This window comes from Balaenoptera physalus (genome assembly GCF_965194825.1).
Source record: "Balaenoptera physalus genome assembly, chromosome: 13".
Classification (NCBI taxonomy): domain Eukaryota; kingdom Metazoa; phylum Chordata; class Mammalia; order Artiodactyla; family Balaenopteridae; genus Balaenoptera; species Balaenoptera physalus.
This window is the reverse complement of record NC_138892.1, coordinates 4,365,710-4,386,854: the sequence shown is the minus strand read 5'-3', so window position 1 is coordinate 4,386,854 and position 21,145 is coordinate 4,365,710. Positions and strand designations below refer to the sequence as shown.

The following is a 21,145-nucleotide window of genomic DNA, read 5'->3' as shown; positions in this document are numbered from 1 at the left end:
AGTCGGAGCCCCCTGCAGCGGTCACTTGGTGCCTTGTCAGATGTCTCTCTCAGATCCCGAAGCTTCTGTCTGTGGCCAGGGCCGGGGGGCCAGGAGGGGCGGTGCTGAGGTGGCCCACCCCCTCATTACACTGTTCCTGAGACCGGCGGGACACATGGGGTAGCTTTTGAAGCATGAGAATGGGCTTGCCAGGAGGAGGGCCTGCAGGGGAGGGAATGTCAGCTCAGGTAAAGGAGGGATATTTCGTGTCTGAATGGAAACTCCCTCCCCCATAGCAGCCGCTCCACGAAGGCAGGATTTTGTCTGTTTGGCTCATGTCTGCATCTAGGACAGTGCCTGGCACGTAGTAGTAGGTGCTCAATAAAATACTTGGCGAGTGAATGGATGAGTGAGCTGGGTGTGCAGAGAGAAGAGGCTGGAGAGGAAACTGAAGGAAACAGGGCAGGTTGTCCAGGGGCCTCATCTGGCAGTCTGAGGTCCTGGACGTGGTCCTGCAGACAGTGAGGAGCTAGCAGAGATGCAGCAAGGTCTCTTTGCTATTGCCCACTGTCCCGACACTGTGGCGGGGAGCAGCGGGCGTGGGGCTGACTGGACCCTGGGCAGTGCCATGGCCACAGCCGCAAACATCGCAGCCCTCCAGGACAGCCCAGGGGCCTGGCCTGGTTTCTTGCTGTAAAGCTTGTGGTACGTGCAAGGCTTCTCCTGGCCACCCCTACCACATGGCCACACGGCAAGAGGAAGCGGGAAGCCATCCTGAGCAAAGCCAGGCTGCCCGAAGGAAGGTGAGGGGCCAGGCCCAGCAGCCAAGGTGGAGACATCGGAGGAGGCCACCTTGTGCCGTGAGCACGGCGTGCGCCTGGATGCCGGCGGTCACCCAACCCCCAGGGCCTCCCTCTGTAAAACGGCAGCTCCGCAGCGCACCGGCTTCTAGCAGGACCTGAGCTGATGATGTGCCAACACGCGGCACAGGACGTGGCCCTTGGTCAGGGCTCCATAAAGACACACCAGGATGTAGACATACAGAGACGCCAGGCCCACCTGCAGAGGCCGAGGCCTCTCTCCAAACCTTTGCTGTTCTTTCTGCCTTGGGCGTCTCTCCCCTCCCATCTCTGTCCATGGAATTCTTCATCCTCTCCCCAGCTCAAGTTTCCATGAAGTCTTCCAAGACCAGCTCTCCCTGCTACATCCTCCTCCCCCACCCCCTTCGTCTCCTCCTCCATCAGAGCTAACACTTATCAGATGGTTCCGTGTGCAAAGCACAGGTCTAGAAGCTTCACAATGGTATCCAAGTTAATCCTCCCAGCACCGGTATGAGGGTGATGTCAATATCCTTTTTCTATAAAGAAGCCTCTGCAGCTCAGAGCAGGTAAGTGACTTGCCTAAGGGCATCCAGCCAGTGAGGGGTGGAGGCAGTGTTTTTTTTTTTTTTTTTTTAAATTTATGGCTGCGTTGGGTCTTCATTGCTGCACACGGGCTTTCTCTAGTTGTGGTGAGCGGGGGCTACTCTTGGTTGCGGTGCACGGGCTTCTCATTGCAGTGGCTTCTCTTGTTGCGGAGCACGGGCTCTAGGCACGCGGGTTCAGTAGTTGTGGCACGTGGGCTCAGTAGTTGTGGCTCGCGTGCTCTAGAGCGCAGGCTCAGTAGTTGTGGCGCACGGGCTTAGTTGCTCCGCGGCATGTGGGATCTTCCCGGACCAGGGCTCGAACCCGTGTCCCCTGCATTGGCAGGCGGGTTCATAACCACTGCGCCACCAGGGAAGTCCCAGAGGCAGTGTTTTAACAGAGGTCTGTGAGGTCAAAGCTTGCTCTTAGTCATCAGGAGACCCTGCCAGGAGTGAGACGGGGCTAGACAGGGCTGCGGCGTCCTCTAACCTTGTCCCTTGGTGCTCTATGTGTACAGGGGAATCCTGACCATCTTCCTTTAGGGTTTGCTTCACACACTGTCTCCATCCGGGAGACCTGGAGCTGAGTTTCTTGAAAACCAGGCCCAGGGCCCACTTGCCCAAATGCACCACCCACTCTCCTCCTTCTTTCCTTGCCCACCCGGCAAACTTCTGCTGGGCATGCCTGAGAGCCCCCCTGCTCCCTGCATCCTGCGTCTTCTCAGGGCACCTGTGGCCTCCCCCAGACCGTGAGCTCCTGGGAGCCGGGCCGGACACCTCCAGGCCTGGCACAGATTTGTGCTCAGTGTTTGTGAATGAACAAATCCAGTCCCACATGGATTGATTCTGAAGTGGCCCTGGAGCTGGAGGGATGAGATTGAGCTTTGGTTTTGCTACTTAATTGCTGTGTGCTCCCAAGTCCCTTCACCTATCTTGGCCTCAGTTTTCTCATCCATAGAATGGGGGCAATTTGTGGCAAAGAGAGATGGAAGCACTTCATAAACTTTGAGTTGTAAGTAGGAATGATGGTGGCTTCAGGGAAGGCCTGGTGGGTCTGCTCCTTGTTAAGCAAAGCAGACACTTGGTAAGGCTCACAGCTATACAGATTGTCCTAAAATATGAATCCATACAATCAAAAGATTGTTGTGTTCCTTTAGAAAAACACTACCTACAGAGATACCCTGCCCCCACCTTTTAGTTTAACAAGTTTGCTCTGGTCACAAAGACCCCGGCGACTCCCCCGTACACGCAGCTGGAACCTATGAAGAAAGTTCAGGCCTTTATTTAATTAGAACCATTTGTCCTTCCAGCGAACGGCAGGTGTCTGGGCCAACTTAGAAAGAGATGCCCATTAGAGCAGCATGTGCCCTTTGACCTGTTCATCTGACTTCTGGGAATCTGTCCTAAAGAAATAACCCCAAATATGGAAAGGCTCGCGAACAAATAAACAGTCCTTGCAGTATTTCCTATAACAGCAAAGAAACTGGACTCAACCTGTCTGTCCAACAGGGGATGAGCTGATGATATTTCCCCAACTTGATGGCGTTTTATCGGCCACTGGCAAGGATGGCTGGGGAGGTTAATTAAGGAAATCAGGCTGCAAACCATGTGCCCCGAGACGAGCTACGTAAACTGTGCATATAAAACACTGGAACTCAATGTACCACCATTCTACTTGTGTCAAGAGGATGAGATTATGGGTAAATTTTTTCTCCGTCTTCCCAATCTTCTGCAATGTGGTTACAGTTAAAAGTATGTTATAAACCTAAAAAACTCAAAACAAAGAAACAATGGCTGGTTTTCTTAGGGTAGAGATAGAACATCCAACTTTGTAAAAACAAGTTCTACAGAACCACTCGTGTGGCCTTAGATTTTTTTCTTTAATGTAAAAGTGATACATGTACAGAGGAACAAATATGCAGGGCAGAAAGACCAGCAAATGCCACTGTCCTAATGACACTGCCTTTTTCTTCCAGTAGTCTTCATATTTATATACAATTTAACAAAGCCTGGGGCTTCCCTGGTGGCGCAGTGGTTAAGAATCCACCTGCCAATGCAGGGGACACGGGTTTGAGCCCTGGCCAGGAAGATCCCACATGCCACGGAGCAACTGAACCCATGCACCACAACTACTGAGCCTGCGTGCCACAGCTACTGAAGCCTGCGCACCTAGAGCCTGTGCTCTGCAACAAGAGAAGCCACTGCAATGAGAAGCCCACGCACCCCAACAAAGAGTAGCCCCCACTCGCCGCAACTAGAGAAAGCCCGCGTGCAGCAACGAAGACCCAACACAGCCAAAAATAAATAAATAAATAAATAAAATAAATTAATTTAAAAAAAACACAGAAAAACAAAGTCTGGTGTATATCCAATTTTAAGTTCTGCTTTTTAATTTTATTTAAAAAACAAGCACCTCTGTTGCAACAGTCTTCATAGTTTAAATTTAATAGTTCCCTGAGAAATCAACTACACTCCAATAAAAATGAAAAAAAAAAAAAAAACAATTACATGATCTTCCATAGTGGGGATCTGTCATGTATTTACTTAACTATTCCTCTATACTACACACTAGTTATTATGTTTCCATTTGTGTTTATGTTTCTATTATAAATCTCATGGTAATAAATATAATTGTACATAATGTACACATGGTTGTCCATAATGAATATGTAAAAACTTATAGCTTTCCTTTCCATCAGCAGTAACAAATTAGAAAACGTGATGGGAAAAATATTCCATTCAGAATGACAATAAAAAATATAAAGTGCTCAGAACTAAAGAATTAAGATGTAAGATCTGCACTTTAAAAAAAAAAACTGCAAAATTTTAATAAAAGCTGCAGCTCTCAGGGAGTTCCTTGGTGGTCTAGTGGTGAGGATTCAGTGCTTTCACTGCTGCGGCCTGGGTTCAATCCCTGGTCAGGGAACTGAGATACCACAAGTTGTGCAGCGTGGCCAAAAAAAAGTAAAAAAAAAAAAAAAGGTTAAAATAGTAAAGTTTATATTAAAAAAAAAGTTGCAGCTCTCAAAGAAGAGGGAGTCATGGGCTGGGCTTCATTTCTCAAAGGTGCCTACCACATTCCACCCCTTGGCTACTCAATACACCCATATCCCCTTGCTCTCTACATACAAACTCGTTTTTGCTTAACTCAACCCAACTATCTCACATTCCACTACAAAGTTATTACCTTTCCCCCACCCAGAGGCAACCAACCTCATGTCCAGATGTTACACCCAGATGCAATCAAATTAAGGCCCCTGTTCAGCGTCCACCATCCTTAGGGGACTGTCCACTAATTCTGTAACAATCCCCGTATCAATCAGGACTGTTAGTTGCAAGCTGTGGAAACCAACTCTGGTTGAAGTAAATAGAAACAAATTTTTCGAAATGGTATTGGGTAGCTTGTAGAATTATCAAAAATACTGCAGACCAAGCCTAAACCTGGGCTAGACCGGGGACACTTGGAGTAAAGCCAGGGCTACAGCCAAATTCAGGGCACAAAACCAGTCAGGTGATGTCACTGCCAGCTACCACCATGCCACTCAGCACCGGATGCCACGGCTTGCTCTGCTTCCAGCACTGACCCTAGAAATTCCATGTTCTTGCTGCTGCTGCTTTTAACTGCTAACAAAATGGATTCGCCACCAGCCTCGTTTCCTTCCATCACCAGCTGCCTCTACAAAATCTGGGGCAGTTCCATGAGATTGGCTCGCCTTGGTCACAGGCCAGCACCCTAGCTTCAAGGGAGGCTGCTGTGGGGACGTGAGGGTTTAGTTTCTGCAGTGGGAAGAAAGCAGTGCCTCCCCGTGAGGCTCTAAAGTGGGGAATCTCTCAAACAAAGGTGGAAAACGGATAGATGCCTATTATAATCCCATTCACTTTTCTGGACTAGCAGGAAATTTAAAGATCATCATTCTTTTGTGTGCGGCCAACAACGAAAGAAATGCAAATCTGCCCTGAAGCAAGCAAAAATCCCAACTCAAGTCTTCCCAACCTCCACTGCTGCCCCCAGGGCATCCGGAGAGAGGTTTTCCAGAAACTCAGCAGTTAGAGTTTCATTTTGTCAAAACAAAATTACATGTGCTTCAGCCATGGAATGACTTCTCCTCCTCCTCCTCCTCCTTCTCTTCTTCTTTGACCACAGGGGCTCCAATGGTTTTAATCTTTATAACAATCACCTTTCCCATTTCCACTTCCCTGCTCTCAGGACAGCCGCATATCATACCCCTACCCCCAACGTCAGGCTCTCATCACGGGCTTTTCTGATTGCTGGGCTTTCGTTTGTGCGAGGCAGCAGCTTTATATCGTCTGCAAAGCAGAGTACAGCTCCTCGAGAACTATCTTTTCACAGAAAATTAAACAATGGCGGTTTTTATTTGAATTTGCCCTGATAATTCTTCTTCTGATCTACGGAGAGTTCCAGGACAGCTGAGGTAATAAAAGTCCCTCGGACCTTGTTGTGCCCCCACCTGCTTCCTTCCCTGGTCCCAACGCCTATTTACAGAGTCCCCGACCACAGACACGGAATACCTCTTCCAAACCCCTCTCTAACTGTATCAGCCCGCTAGTGCCGCATAACAAAGTACCACAGATTGGGGGACTTAAAAGATAGAAAGGTATTTCCTCACAGTTCTGGAAGCCAGAAGTTCGAGATCCAGGTGTTGGTAGAGCTGGTCCCTTCTGAGGTTTCTCTCTTTGGCGTGTAGACGGCTCTCCTCACCCCATGTCCTCACATGGTCTTTCCTCTGTGTGTGTCTGTGTCCTCACCTCCTCTTCTTCTAAGGACCCCAGTCCTACTGGATGCGAGACCACTCTAATGACCTCATTTAATGTGATCCCCTCTTCAGTGGCCTGGTCTCCAAATACAGTCACATTCTGAAGTACGGGGGGTTAGGACTTGTGACTTTTGTGGGGGACTCAATTCAGCCCAGGACACTCACTCACCAACTACCTGCCACCGTGCTGGTGGGCACCGTGGGCTGGTGATGAATGTGTGGGCTCAGGACCCAGGCATGCCTGGGAGCGTTCTGGCCCTGCTGCTGGCCCACGTGAGGCTGGCAGTTTCCTCTATGGTCCTGCCCCCCCCTGCTGTGAAAGAGGGTTCATGCAGAGTGAAATGGGGTCAAAGGCGGAGACGTGCGAAGGTGCAGGACAGATGGGAACTACATCCTTCGCCGTCAGCGGGGAGGTGGACGAATGAGACGGGCCCAGGCAGGGACTTCCGGTCACTTCCCAGTCGCTGGCGGCCCTGACGACGGGGGCTGCCCTGCTGCGTGGGGGGCACAGGTTCGAAGTGTAAGAGTCAGGAGAGAGAGGCGTCTGTGGGAGGCCCGGGAGAGCCCAGGGCTTCTCCACAGCTTGTGTACTTGGCACAATTTGGAAGCTCTCATTTTGGGAGCCCACTTGAAGGGTTGGGACTTTTTGCGCTCGTCCCCCTAGTCACACAATTGCGCCTCTGAGGAATACCTTCTGTATGAGGAAAGACGCTAGTGGAGTGGAGAAGGGACCCAGAGGGGGCGGTGAATGGGCTCAGGAGCGGAGGTGTTTGGATGGCAGCCCTGGGCCAGTTCCCAGGCTGGCGTCTGGGGCCACACTGGGCGCCAGCTCTGCCACCCCCCTGAGCCACAGTCTCCCCAGCCGTCACGTGGGGGAGAGGATGCCCATCTCAGTGGAGGTTGTGATGCTGGGCGTGGCTCTGACTCAGAGCCCTGCTTGCTCTCCGTGCTGCACTGCCAGCTGCTGGAAAGGCCGCTTCTCCATTCACACACTAGACAGGATTTGTTTTTTGGCTCTGCCCTGTGGCATGCAGGATCTTAGCTCCCCAGCCAGGGATCGAACCCTCGCCCCCTGCAGTGGAAGCGCGGGGTCTTAACCACCGGACCGCCAGGGAAGTCCCTCGACAGGATTTATTGAGCACCCAAGGTGTGCAGACACAGTCCTTGCCCTCAGGGAGCTAGTGGGTTAGTGGGCGGAGAGAAAACCAACACTTTAACAAAGAAAGAAAGGAGTATGAAAGGGAGAGGTGTCATGAAGGGGGTGGCATCTTGGCTGAGACCTGAAGGACCGGACGGGGCTGGCCCAGCAGAGAGGCAGGAAGAGAGGGGAGGAGCTGGGGTGTTCTAGGAGCCATGCAAAGGCCAGGGGGCTGCTGCCAGGGCGTGAGGGGTGCAGGGCCAAGATAAGCGTGGAGCGGTGGGCAGGGGCCAGGGCAGCCATTGCCCTGAGAAAACCACCCGGCTGGGTAGCAGCACCTCATGCGAGAAACCATAGCGGTCCTGTCCTCCAGGGGCTGGGCAGTGTCAAAGACATTTGCTTTCTGACTTAGGGAAAAACAGTCCACGTGTGCCAACAACGATCTTTCAAACAAAATGGAGAATTATTTGTTATGGGGAGGAGGGCAAGCATTTGTTCTGCTCCTCAGAGATGGGAGAAAGCTGGACTGTCACAACGGGACATAACGGATGACTTCCTGCTTGGAGCAGAATCCGAGGGGTGTGTGTCATCTTGTCCTGGACTGGGGGCCAGGTGGCGGGGGGCCCCCTTGGTCCCTAATTCCCCCCGTGGAACCTCTCTGAAGACCATCCCATCTTCCACAAACTACAGGCAAATGTGCAGCTCAGCAAGTTTCCTGACTCTTACCTCAAGACCCAGAAAGAAAATGATTAGAATTTCGTGCCAGAAAGAAACTTGTCTCTCCAGATAAAATGATACATTTCCTTTGGTCAGAAAACAGGGACTGCATAAGTGATCATAATTTGATTTTTGCTTTGGTTGCCAAGAAACTCAGAGTCAAGTTTATGTGCAGGAGTTATATCACTCCAGGTTTCTGGTACAATTATTCCTCCCTGTCTCAATTGTATCCTAAAAAATAAAAATTAAAAATAACAACATTTTCACTAGTCAGACACAACGTCCACTTTCATTTAGCTCCCTTTTGATCTTTAGCTGCATGACTATAGCTTTTACAGAGTCATAACTGCAGTGTGAATCTATACATTCACACTCAATCTTGTTTTTCTTTTTACATAATATTAGTTCACAAAGATCATATTTCTACTAAAGCATTGTATTCAGCCCTTTCAACTATGGCACAATATTCTGTTGAATCACTGACTGTTGACATTGTTGAATTCAGTCGTACATACCATAAATAAGCTATTGTCGGACATTGCATTTTTTCTAGATTTTCACTGGAATAAACAATTCTGCTATTATAAAAAATAAATGAATAAAAGTTATGAAAGAGAAATACAAATATGAAAAATGTTCAACCTCTGTGATGATTAAAGATATACATTGAAACATCGAGACACCCGTCCTTTTGACTGTGGAAATAGCCCAGCTTAAACAAAGATATTCGTGCTGGAGAGGAGGTGGAGACACCCACGGCTCAGCTCCTGTCTCTCTCTGGGGATGTGAATTAGCCCATTCCTGGGTGTAGCATCTGCTCTTCTAGTGTATCCCTGTGGGGAGCTGAGCCCAGAGCACACAGGTTTCACTGCAGCATGATTTATAACCCCCAATGTTGAAATGATCTAAATGTCCAATAATAGGAGAGTGGTTAAGTAAACGTGTGTACAACTTTTATACTATTCACTCACTGGATGTATAATGTAGATTTCTAATAAGAGGGGGGATGTTTATGCTATAATGTTCGGTGAAAAACAGAACCCTGGATACAGATGAGCCCGGGATTGGGAGTCATATGGCCTGGATTCAGATCCCAGAGCTGCCAATCACTGGTCATGAGAATTTGACCAATGACCTCACCTTTCTGAGCCTTGGTTTCCTCATCTGCAGAATAGGGGTACTAAAGCCTCCTGGGGCTGTTGTATTAATGAAATAACATAAGAGCATATAATCTGCTACACACACTACACTTTCCCTGGTTCTCTAACCTCCTTCCATGGCACCCTGATTCTCCCGTGGCTTAAAAACATCAAATTAATATTAAAGTACTAATGAGTCTCCAATCTGCCTCCAGCTTAGAGCTCCCCACTCACCCTTTATCCAACTGCCTTCAGGGCCTCACCATAGCACATCTGTGGGCTTCAGGGACCCACATCGTCCAGTCAAAATGGACCGGATAATCTTCCTGAGCTGCCCAGGGTCTCTGGTGCCTCCACACTTTGCAGATGCTACTCCCTCTGCCCAGGAAACCCTTCTCCCTCTACTGCTCGTCTTTCAAGGGCCGGTCCCACGTCCCTTTTCTGGGAAGCCTCCTTAACCAGGGAGGCCATTAGCAAGCGGGCCCCTTTCATGAGCTTTTCTGGGCTCTTTGCAAACCTCAAACTTAGGAGGTAACCTGTGGGGAGATGAGTGTTGTGTCTTTCTGTTGTTGTTATTGTTTTCTGGCCGTGTTGGGTCTTGGTCGCTGCGTGCGGGCTTTCTCTGGTTGCGGAGCAGGGGCTGCTCTTCGTTGCGGTGCCCGGGCTTCTCATTGCGGGGGCTTCTCATTTCGGTGGCTTCTCTTGTTGCAGAGCACGGGCTCTAGGCACGCGGGCTTCAGTAGTTGTGGCTCGTGGGCTCAGTAGTTGTGGTGCACGGGCTTAGTTGCTCTGCAGCATGTGGGATCTTCCCGGACCAGGGCTCGAACCCGTGTCCCCTGCACTGGCAGGTGGATTCTTAACCACTGCACTACCAGGGAAGCTCTGTCTTTCTGTTTTTGATTTTTAAATCTATCATTCATTCAGAAAAGGGCACATGTCATAAGTGAGCAGCTTCATAAAATTTCACACACTGAACCCAACCTTGAAACCAATACACAGATTTTAAAAAACATCCTAACTGGCCCAGAGAAAGCTGCCTCATACCCCTTCCAGTGCCTAACCCATCCCCAGGGTCATCACTTTCCTGACTTCTAACTTGCTCCTGTTCTTCATAACAACAGAATCCTGCAGGAAGCGTTCTTCAGTGTCTGGCACGTGTCTGAGAGCCTCCCTGTAGCTGCCTGGGTTGTAGAGCTCTCACTTTTCAGGGCTGTGTAGTGCTCCAACCTGACTGCCCAGTGCTTTCATTATGCTGCTGGTGAGGTTGGGGCCTTCCTTGTTGGAAGCCGTTATGAACTACGCTGCAGTGAACACTCTGGTACAGGACTTTCTGTCTCTTGGTGCACACTGCACGACACGTGTATGCCTTTCTGCTGGGTCAGGGGACCCCTACACTTGGCTAATGGTGTTCCTGTGGGTCTCACCCCATTGCTCCCCATCTTCACCCGCACACGTTTTGTTTTTGTTTTTCTTCTTCTTTTAAATAAATCTATTTATGGTCCCAACGGACTAATTCATCCTCAGTAACCACCGACTGGTTGCAGCCATGAATTCCTACACAGGCCCAGCGCAAAGGCTGCTTCCTCTCCGGCAAAAAGAATCTCTCCCCGCGGTTGGGTTCCCGGGTTCATCCCCCTCCACGGACGCTGGGATGTTGGTGGAGTCTGTCCGCTGCCCGCCCCACTGGCGGTCCCCTGAGGGCAGAGCCAGGTCGCAGCCCGGGACACACCTGGAGTTAGCCACCGACCTGCAGAGCCTCGGGCGACCCGCGCGCAGGGCTGGAGAAGGCGCGAAACCCGCAGACCGCGGGTTCGGGGCATTACTCGGGGACCGGGTCCCACAGGGAGCCCCCCGAATGGTCACCACCCTTATTCTCCCTCAGAAGGCGCCTCCGACCCTGGGGACCCCTCGCCGCCTGACTTCCCTTTTGGCGGAGTCGGGCGGAGCTAACCTTTGCTACCCAGCCCGCCCCTGCGGCCGATGGGTGGGGAGGGGATCGGGTTTCACTGGCGCAGGGGGGGTGAGGGGTGAGGGGGGGGTGCCTCCCGCCCGACTGCGCCCCCCTTCCCCGGCCCCCACCAGGGGGGAAGTCTGGGGTCCCTGCTCCCAGCCCGGCCGTGGGCCTGCGCGCCCCTCGGGCCTGGGGTGCCAGGAGGGAGGGCCCCGGAGGTCCCGGGCGGGGAGCGGTCGAGGGGGGAGGGGAGCGGGCGCCCCGCGGCCCCGCCTCCGCCGCGCCCTCCTCCGGGGCGGGATAATTGAACCGCGCGGCCGGGGCCCTGCGTTGGCTGCGGAGGCTCGGCTGGAGCTCGGAGCCCGCGCTGCCCGCGTGCCGCGCCCGGAGCCGAGAGCCGCGCCCCGCGCCCCGCGCCTTTGTCCGCCCGCCGCTCGCCGCCCGCCGCCCGCCGCCCATGGAGCGCGCCGCCCCGTCGCGCCGGGTCCCGCTGCCGCTGCTGCTGCTCGGCGGCCTCTCGCTGCTGGCGGCCCAAGGTAGGGGCGCGGGGGCGCGCCGCGGGGGGAGGGAGCGCCCCGAACCCACGGCCCCCGCGTTAGTGACTCCCCGACACCCCGACCGCCCGGACCCGCGCCCCGTGCGACTTTTGGAGCTGCCGGCGCCCGGAAGCGTCGACCGGCGCTGCGCCCCTCCGCGGTCCTCGCGGTGTTTGTGCTGCGCTGCCGCCAGGCCCCGGCGACGCTCCCGCCAACCCCCCACCCGTCTCCTGGCTTCGGTCCTGATCACCTCGCTGACGTGGGAATTTGTTTTAAAGACAGATCCCTCCAAACACATCCTCCTGCCGGCCCTCTCGCATCCACCCTGCCCACCCTAGCGCCCACCCACCCCCTGGGGCCAGGGTGCGGGCTGGGGGAGAGGAAGGCTGGCTGGTGGTTGCCAAGGACCCCCCCCCACCTTGCGCCACCCCGTGCCTGCTCCTTGCACCTGGAGTGCCCCTGGCGTACCTGTTCCCACTGCCCCCACTTCCAGCCCTGCGCAGGCGCTGTGGTACCCAGCTTGCTGGGCAGTGGGGACGGTAATTTGCCCGAGAGACAAAAGCAGTCACGGGGTAGGAGGCGGACACGAAGAAAGCAGAGAGGAAGGGAGTGGGCTGAAGGTGCTCAGGGCCATGGCTGTGTGTGCGGAGACCCCTGCCTGCCCACCTGAGACACCGAGGACCCCAAGACACGGGGTTCTGCCAGGCTCCAGACTCAGCTGTGGCTGGGGACAGGCCACCTCCAAACCCAGCCACCTGGTGGCAGAAGGTTGCCAGGGGGGTCTCCACCAGCAGACCCGTGGCCCAGAGCGCCCAGCCCTGGGACTGACAGCGCTGGGATGGCAAGCACCCGGCTCCTCCTTTCTTCCTTAATCCTCAAGGCCTAGCTCCTTGGGGGTGACCACAAGGCCCTGCCGCTCACAGCCATGACCTCTGACCTCTCTGCTGACCCGTGGCTCATCAGTCATTAGCCAGGCCAGCCTTCCTGGGGCCAGGCCCAGATAAGAGCCCCGACCACCCTTGGCATCCCAGATTCTTTATCTCTGGCTTAGTTGAGTTTCTTTTAAACTCTCTGGGGACCACCCTCCTCCTCTGTCAAAGGTCACTGGTCGCAGCTAATGCTTTGCCAGGATTCAGGGATTCCCGGAGAGGCTGACGGGGGGTGGGGAGGGAGAGCTGGGCAGAGGTTTCTTGGCTCAGTGGCTCCCTGCAGCAGACCTTCACGGAGCTCTGGCTGCTCCAGGCATCGGCTCCATCCTGGGCATGTCTGGGGGGGACATCTCATGGTTGGGGCGGGGAGGTGCAGGGCTCAGCATTGGCAGCAGGAGCCAGCCCAGGCCCTGGGGCTTACGGGAAGCTTCCTGGAGGAGATGGCGTTTGGGCAGGAGCTGGTCAGGCAGGCAGGGAAAGAAGGGAATTCTGGTGACCCCTGGCTGGAGTGAAAGCCCAGGGGGGTCTTAGACCGGCCACACAAGACTCCTGTTGGAAATGGAAGGGGTCCCGGAACCTCCTGTATTTTACACCCAAGGAAACTGAGGCGCAGAGAGAAAGCTTAGTTGAACTTTCCTGAGCCTGAGTCCCCAGATACTCCATCGCTGTTCTTTTCTGCCTACTGTTTGAGAAGGGTCCCCTGCAGCCTGGCAGTGTCCAGCTTTGAAGGAGCACCGAGACTTGCTAGGCTGAAGCCTGACTGATGGTTTACAGCCATCTTCTTCATAGAGAAGGTCCTAACTTGAAGTGTATAAAGGAAACCTTAACTGCACACTGATGAGAGTGCTGTGGTCCTTTGTCTCTTTTGGGAGGTCCCTCTTTTGAGTTTCAACAAGTTTAGTATGGTTTGGGGAGAGAGAGTTAGAAAATTGCCTGGTTCTTTTCTGTGCCTGGAAACTCAGAAGCTGTAAGGTTCCCTGAAGCCTTGTAAGGCGAGGGTGACACTGTCCCTACCCTCTGTACAGCTGCGGGGTCCAAGAGGAAACATGCAGTTTAAAAGTGATCATGGAAAAGGCCTCGATGGTGAGCCTTTTGGCTAATCTGCTGAAACCCATTTGGTGACCTGGCCACGGAAACGCAGAAGAGGGCTGGACTTTTGTGCTAGGGGGCAGAGTTGGAACCACCGGTCTGTCCTGTATCCATCTGTCCAGTTGGGTTTTCCTGAGAGCCAGGGTGGGCGGGAGTAGAGAGAAGGACGGTGTTGAGAAAGACGGTTGTGTTTTCTCCAAGACTTCTTGGCCTCTGGCTCCAGCCGGGCAGCCTTCCTGACTGATTACAGAGAACATCGCTGGGAGGAGAACAAAGGGGAGAGAGGACTTGGCTTGGAAACACGTGGCGGCACCGCTGCCGCTCCTAGAAGTTTCCCATTTGGGTGGCAGGGGCTGGGCAGGCTGATGGGACTGCTGGAGCGTGACAGTGTGCCCTGGGGGTGCAGTGCCAGGGCCTCTCCTGCGGAGCCACAGCTCTGGGTCACGACCCCTCCTGGCACTGCCCAAGGCCACTCCCAACTTGGGCTCATTTGCCGCCTCTGATGGTGGCGGGGGAGCGTGACTCACCGTTGGGACCCAGCAGGCTGCCAGGAGCGTTTGTGGGACTGCAAACATCTTTGCCTGTCATCCCTCAGGAAAGAACCACGGGCCGATCTGGTGGTTTTCTCATTTGTAAAATGGAGATAACAGAGACCAACTTTTTAGTTTGGCTGGAGAATTGAAGGAGAGAACATAGGACGATGCCTGTCGTGGTAGCTGTATTATTATTATCTGTTATTTGTGATGTTCCCTTCCTAGAGTAGGATAGGACAGTATCCTTTTCCCCAAGATTGCACTACTAAAACTGCATTTCCCCAGCCAGGAGCTGGGAAGGAGGCCCAACAGGGCCACAGAACCTGCGGCAGCTGTCGAGTGCCAAAGCCGTGTTGGTAAAGGTCATGCAAAGTGGCCTCAGCTGGCCTCCTTAGGCGTTCAATCATCTGTACGCGAAATATCTGCTGAGGGCCAGCTCTGTGCCAGACACTGTTCTAGGTCTTGGGGATACGGCAAGGAGGAAGAGAGACCTGGCCCTTCTGCCCATGGGGCACATCTCCTGGGAGATCCAGAAAAGTGAACAATTACAAACCAACTCCAACTGGGAGTGAGTCAGGGAAGACTTCCCGGACGAAGCAGCATGCAAACTGGGATGTGAAGGAACAGAAGGAGGGCTGGGAGGAGGGTGGGGAGGGTGTCCCAGGCAGAGAGAACAGCATGGACAAAGGTCCGGAAGGTGAGAGAGAACGTGGGACTTCTAGGAGTTCTGCCTCCTCCTCATGCTTGGGGAAGACCTCCGTGCCTAGCACCTTTTCCAGCAGCCCCTTCCCCAGCAGCCCCTTCCCCAACACCCTGCACACACCTCCCCCCCATTCCTCTGAAGGTGGAGCTCTGAGCAGTGGACACTGCGGGTGGAGCAGCTTTGCAGGAAAACAGTTCTAATAGGGAGTATTTTGCCAGTATGTTTTACATAATAAGAGGTTTTTCTTTTGCAAAACATCAAATTATAACAATTTCATTAATAATGCTTTTGCAGGCTTCATATGGTTCCAGTTTCCCTGTAATGGTCTCAAATGTGGCCAGATAACGAAACGGGCGGGGGGGGGCACCCATTATGTCAACTTTCCTGGGATCAGAGACCCTTCAGCCTGGAGGGGAGCTCAGAGCTCAGAGGGTGTGGCGCTGAGGCCAAGGCATCTGTCCCAAGTCACCCAGCTCGTAGCAGGCATGGCTGGACCGGAGGCTGTGCTTTGCGGCCAGCACTCTTCCCACTGGTCACTGCCTTTAAGCCCCAGGCTGGTCATAACGAGAGGCTGGGACCGGAGGGTCCTACACCCACCCACCCATTGCTGGGGGTCAGCACTTGACCAGGGTTAGGAGACTGGTCCCAGCCCTGAAAGTGATTCGAGAGAGCTTGACCGACTCCCACATGCTCTCTGCTCTGTTTCCTTAAAAACAGAATGAAAACTCTCTGCCCTAGGAAATTATGATAATTGAAGTCTTTTACATTTAGTCACTAACTTAGTCCTTCTCGACAGCCCCATGAAGTAGGTACTACTGTTATTTCCACCTTACAGGCATGTAAACTAAGGCCCAGAGCATATACTCTAGCGGGCGACAGGCTCCAAAAGGAAGAATAGGTTCAAGAAAAATACTGGCTCAGCCCATTAGCGTAAAAACACTGTGATCTTGGGCGTTTAAAATCCAGTGCTGGCAACCAGTCCTCGCTCAGGACGATGTGGTAGTAAATAGAGGACTCGGGACCCCGTGCTCCTAACCAGTCGGCTGGACGGGCCCTTCAGCGCCAGAAACGAGTGCTGTGTGTACGAGGGGCTCCTTTGAAAGGACAGGCATTTTCCATGGGGAGTGATGGGGGGGAGATCACAGAAGTGGGAGCGACAGCCTGGGCCCTGGAGGGGCTCGCAGCTGGCTTGACGGGAGGCGGCCCCCCCAGACGACAGCACCCGTCTCGGTTCAGATCTGTGGACGAGCCTGCCCTGTGCTGGCTGGGCCGTCCAGCCCGGGGTCTGGCTTGGTCGCAGCTCTCCCTCAGGTATGGCCTGCGTCAGGGCCTCCTCCCTGCCATCTGGAGTGGCGCCAAGGAGCCCGCCAAAGAACCAGAGCCCGTAGTGCTCGTCCCCCTGCGGGGGTGGGCTGGCTGTGGCCTCAGGATGCTGGGAGCGGTGCAGAACCGTCCTCAGGACAGAGAGTCGCCCCTTTCCTGGCACCTCTGTAAAGGAGAGTACTCTTGGCTGATCCTGGGTCCTGGACACGGCAGGGCAGGCCCGGCCTCTGAAGAGAACAGCCCTGGAAGTTGTTTAAGTCATGTTCCTGCTTAATCCATGGGGACACCGCCGCCGGCCTTGCCAAGGAAACTTGTCAGAGCGCTGGGCCGACACGGCCGGGGCCAGGAGTCTGGAAACTAGGTTCCCGCCCAGCTCTGTCCCCGACTTCCTGGGGGAATCCAATGGGCAAGGGCGCCCGGTTATTCCTTCCCGAGGCCAGGGGCCCAGAGCCTTCTTTTCCCCCAGTGAAGGGTTCGTGATGTGTGCTGTTACGTGCATGGCCAGCTTCAGGCCACTCAGAGGGAATACCAGAAGAGACAGGGGTCTGGATCCACTGGGATCTTACTCTTCGTGGTTTGTGTCAAAGGTGTAAGAACCAAAGAACCAGCCGTGGGTCCGATGGGGCCCAGGGCGGGTTTTGTGATGGGCACTCGAGCAGAATTTGGGGAGGACTGGTTTGTCTATCGGGATACGGAAATCGAAGATCAGCCGACGACGCACTCCCTTTACATAGGTGAGGAAACTGAGGCCCAGAAGGGGGAAGGGGCTTGTCTGAGGTCACTTAGCTGCAAAGTGGTGTCATTTGTAGGCTGGTTTTCAGTTTTACTCAGCAGACACTTCCCAAGTCTCTCCTTTGAGCCTGGTGTGGCCCCCAAGGAGCTGCTTGTCACGCAGCTGTCGTGTGTCAGCTTGTGTATCCATTTATTCCGCAGACGCTCATTGAGGAGTCAGGTCGTGGAAGAGGCCCCAGGGACACAGGCCAGATAAGGCCCTTGCATCCTGGAGCTTGTGTACTGCGTGAGCTTCCTGTGGCTCTGGGCTGAATTGCTGCAACCTAGTGGCTTAAAACAGCAGAAGTTTAACCCTCTCACTGTCCTGGAGGCCAGCAGTCAGATATCAAGGTGTCCGAGGGCTTCCCTTCCTCCACGGCTCTGGGGCACCCCTCCTTGGCTTGAGGCTGCATCCCTTCAGTCTCTGCCTCCATCTTCACGTGGCCCCCTCCTGCATCTCCTCTGTGCATCTCTAAGAACACTTTCATGGGACTTAGGGCTCACCTGGATAATCCAGGATGATCTCATCTTGAGATACTTCATTCCATTTACAAAGATTCTTATTCCAAATAAGGTCACGTGCACAGGTTCCAGGGGTCAGGACATGCACACATCTTTCTAGGGGCCACCGTTGAACCCACGACACACACTGAGAGTAAACACAGAAACAGATGCACTAAGAAAAAGTTTCGTGGGCATCCGTGCCATAGTGACTGTAACACACTGTGACAGTGGGACACGAGTGGCTCTCAAGTGGGTGTCGGGGGAGGGGGGAGCGAGTGAGAGCAAGTGATACTTGAGCTCAGACGTGAGTGGCGAGGAGCCATCTGTGAAAAGACCTGGGGCAGAGCGTTTGGGCAAAGGGGACAGCTGGCACAAAGGCCCCCAGGTGGGACCAGGTGTACCAGAGGGACCGGAGAGGTGGTGTGAAGGGAGGGGAGTGGGGGTGGTGCCCGAGAGGGTGGCCAAGGCGGGAGGGGCAAGGCAGTCGTGCAGGGCCTCAAAAATCAGGGCGTGGACTGTGGATTTTCTCCTAGATGCTCGGGGAAGGCGCTGGAGGATCTTCAGCAGGGGAGTGACATTCCTTGACTCACACTTCTCGAAGTCCCTCTGTGCTGCATGGTGAATGGATTATGGGGAGACCAGAATGGAGGTGGAATAAGCTGGGCGGAGGCTCCTGCAGGGTCCAGGGCCAAAGATGCCCTGGTGGGGGGGGCGGGGGGGGGAGGGATCTGCAGGCCGGAGGGAAGTGGGCAGATCTAGGGTGTTTGGGAGGTAGAGTGGACAGGACTCGCTGAGGGCTTGGATGTGGAGGGGGAGGGAGATGGAATAATTCAGCCTGGCCCAGTTATTTTGGCTCCAGCCTCTGGATGCATGATGACTGCTAATTACTGAGGCGGAGAAGCCGGACAGGGGTGGGGATCAGAGTCCTGTTCGGAAACCTTAAGTTTCCTATTAGACGTCCCGGGGGAGCCTGGGCTCATGGGCGAGACCAGGCTGCAGACAGAAGTGTGGGAGTCTCGGCCGATAGGGGAGGCTGGATGAGGCCACCCAGGGAGGTGGGGGCAGTGGGGGGAGCGGACGAGGGGCCACGGCACTGAGCCCCCCGGGCAGTTTGAGGGGGAGGAGCAGCAAAGTGGCACCCCCTCAGGGGAGTCCCCAGAGCCATGGGTGGTAGCTGGGACACGGCCAGGACTGGTTTTTAGATGCTAGCTATCAGTGTTTTTATGCTAACGGGCTGAGCTAGTATTTTTCTTTCTTTCTTTCTTTTTTTTTTTTTTGAGCCAGTATTTTTCTTGAACCTATTTTTCCTTTTGGATTGTGTTGCCTGCTAGAGTGAAATGTAATGGAAGTTTCGTTACCTACGTGCGCCACTCGTTTTGACATGAGACCGCTCTCTGAAACCCATCGCGCCACGCCTGTCATTATGCCCATTTTCCATTATTGGTGTGAGACCCACCCCACCCAGGCACAGAGAGGCCAGGCAGCACGCCTGCGGACACACAGCTGCTAAGTGGCAGCACCAGGATTCGAACACAGGCAGCTTGGCTCTCATAACGTAATCTTAAGCAGGACGCTGAACTAACCGCCTCACTATTCTAACTGAAAAGTCTCCGGTTTTTTAAGTCCAGCTTCAGGGGGAAACCACTGTCTCCTTCGGTTTTACGGTGGGTGGGTGTGAGCTTTAGAGTCACAGCCAGATTCTTGTGCCGCCTCTGTGTTTGTCCCATGGCCTCGGGCAACTTCCTTCATCTCTTCCCGTCCCCTGTGTCATAGAGTTGCTAGGATCACATGAGATCATTCGTCCGTTCATTCCTTCACGGACATTTATTGTGTGCTGGCTCTGGACCGGCCGTGGGGCAGGGTGCAGAATGAGACGCCTGTCCAGCCCTCGTGGCACAAGTACACACTCGGTTAATTATTTGTGCTAATTGCTGGGAAGTTCAGGGAACAAAGAAACCACGAAAGAAAGGAAACATGTCTGCCCCGTGTTCGCGTGTGTGCACGTGTGTGTGTTGGGGGGTGCAGTTAGGGAGGACTTCCCGGAGGAAAGGACCTTTGTACTGGTGTGGGTGTGAACGAGCTAGCCGGAGGAGAGGAGGGACCCTTGACCACCCAGCCTGGCAGAGCTTCAGTTTCCAAAAGCCCGGTGCAGGGGACACTTGACAGGTGTGCATACATGGTCTGAGAGGTGAGAGGAGAACCAGGGGAGTTGGGTCCTGCAGGGGGGGATGCTGTAGAGTTGCGGGCAGGGGGAGGACGGCCCACATGTCCACTGGGCTTCATCCAGGAGGTCACTGTGAGCTGCCTGGAGGGAGCAGTGTAGAGGCTGCTTCTTCTCGCCTTCCCAGAGATGTGTCTTCTGGTCCTTGTCTCCTGCTGCCTCCTTTTAGCTGGTGCTCTATCCGAGACCCTGTCTCTCTGTGCCGGGTGCTGGTGTCAGGGGGTGTGAGGGCACCAGCCGTTCTCGTGCTGAGGACAGGGCCTGGAGCCATAAGAGCAGACTCAGCACGCCCTGCTTCCTCCTGGGGGGGTCATGGGGCCTTGAGGAGGGGAAATGGGTCTGTCCTCATCCCAGTCATACAGAATGGTGCAGACGTACTGGGACACACCAGGTGACAGTTGCTTGTCATCTCCCTGGGTTGTCATCTCCCTGAGAACGGGGTCCTGACTCTGGATTCCTCGCCCCAAGCTCAGAGCCTGGCGCATGGAAGGGTCCTAAGAGGGGCATCTGCTGGCTCCCCAGGCTCGTGAGGTGGGGGGCCCCGCAGGGGCTGGGGGTGTGGGCTGAGTCTCGCGTGGTTCTGTTGGGCTGGAATTCCCTGCTGGCATCTCATTGCACCTCAGGCTTCCCAGTCTTGCGGGTCCTGGACACCGCGGGGACCCCCTCCAACTTTCTGCTGCAGCTTTAGGCAGTGCCGTGGAGCAGATGGGGCATGAGCCTGGCGTCAACTCTTTATTTTTCCAAATGAGGATATTAAAACCAAATAGAGAGCTAACCAACCACCATCTCGTATCTCAGCATTTCACATACATGGAGGGCATTTTAATGCCCCAGATTTTGGAAGGACAAGAAATTTTGTCTTTGTGGATCTCATCTAGTCAGATTAACAGGGACCAGAGATGAAAACTGTACCCTGCTGAAGTGTCTTCTCAGAGAGGGAAAGGATCTGAGGGAGAAGATTCCAGACTCGCCCGAAGCCCCACTTCTCTCTTAAGAGCACCTACGGGCTGTTAAGGACGGGCATTGAGTGACCAGTAAGCGCGCGGTGGGTGGGGGTAGGTGACAGCGCTCCCTGGGGTTGGGGACAGAAGAAACAGTAATGGCCTTGTCGCTCCAGGTTGCTTTCGTGACATGATTTAGGAGGGCCACTCAGACATGGCGGTGTCTGTGCCTGAGGTTTCCTCAAGTTTACGCCCTTTGGGAGGTGCTGCCAGGGCGTCTGCTGGTGGGCCTGGTTGGTCTGATGCTGTCAGCTGCTGTGAAACCCTTGGTACCAGTGAGGTGTGGCATCAGGTGGGGTGACACCTTGGTTCTCTTCTTGCCCCCCGCGCAGCCCCGCCATGTGCCTTGTGCCAGAGACTGGGGCCACAGCCTGGAACCCCCGTCCCTCTTTCCCCTTCCATTGATGTTGCAGAGTTCCTGCTGTGAGCGGTTG

The 21,145-nt window shown here is 54.2% G+C and overlaps 1 protein-coding gene across 2 annotated transcripts in view; it reads left to right on the top strand.

Annotated features, from left to right (window-relative positions):
* The first annotated feature begins 11,407 nt into the window (after positions 1-11,407).
* The window catches only part of FBLN1 (fibulin 1), an 80,887-nt gene continuing 71,149 nt past the window's right edge, over positions 11,408-21,145 (top strand). The window contains exon 1 of one of the 2 annotated variants that reach the window (XM_082421622.1): positions 11,408-11,637. In XM_082421622.1, coding sequence (XP_082277748.1) covers positions 11,559-11,637 — 79 coding nt within the window. In that variant the 5' untranslated portion in view covers positions 11,408-11,558. The remainder of the gene's footprint in view (positions 11,638-21,145) is intronic. The other variant, XM_082421621.1, reaches the window with a different exon arrangement.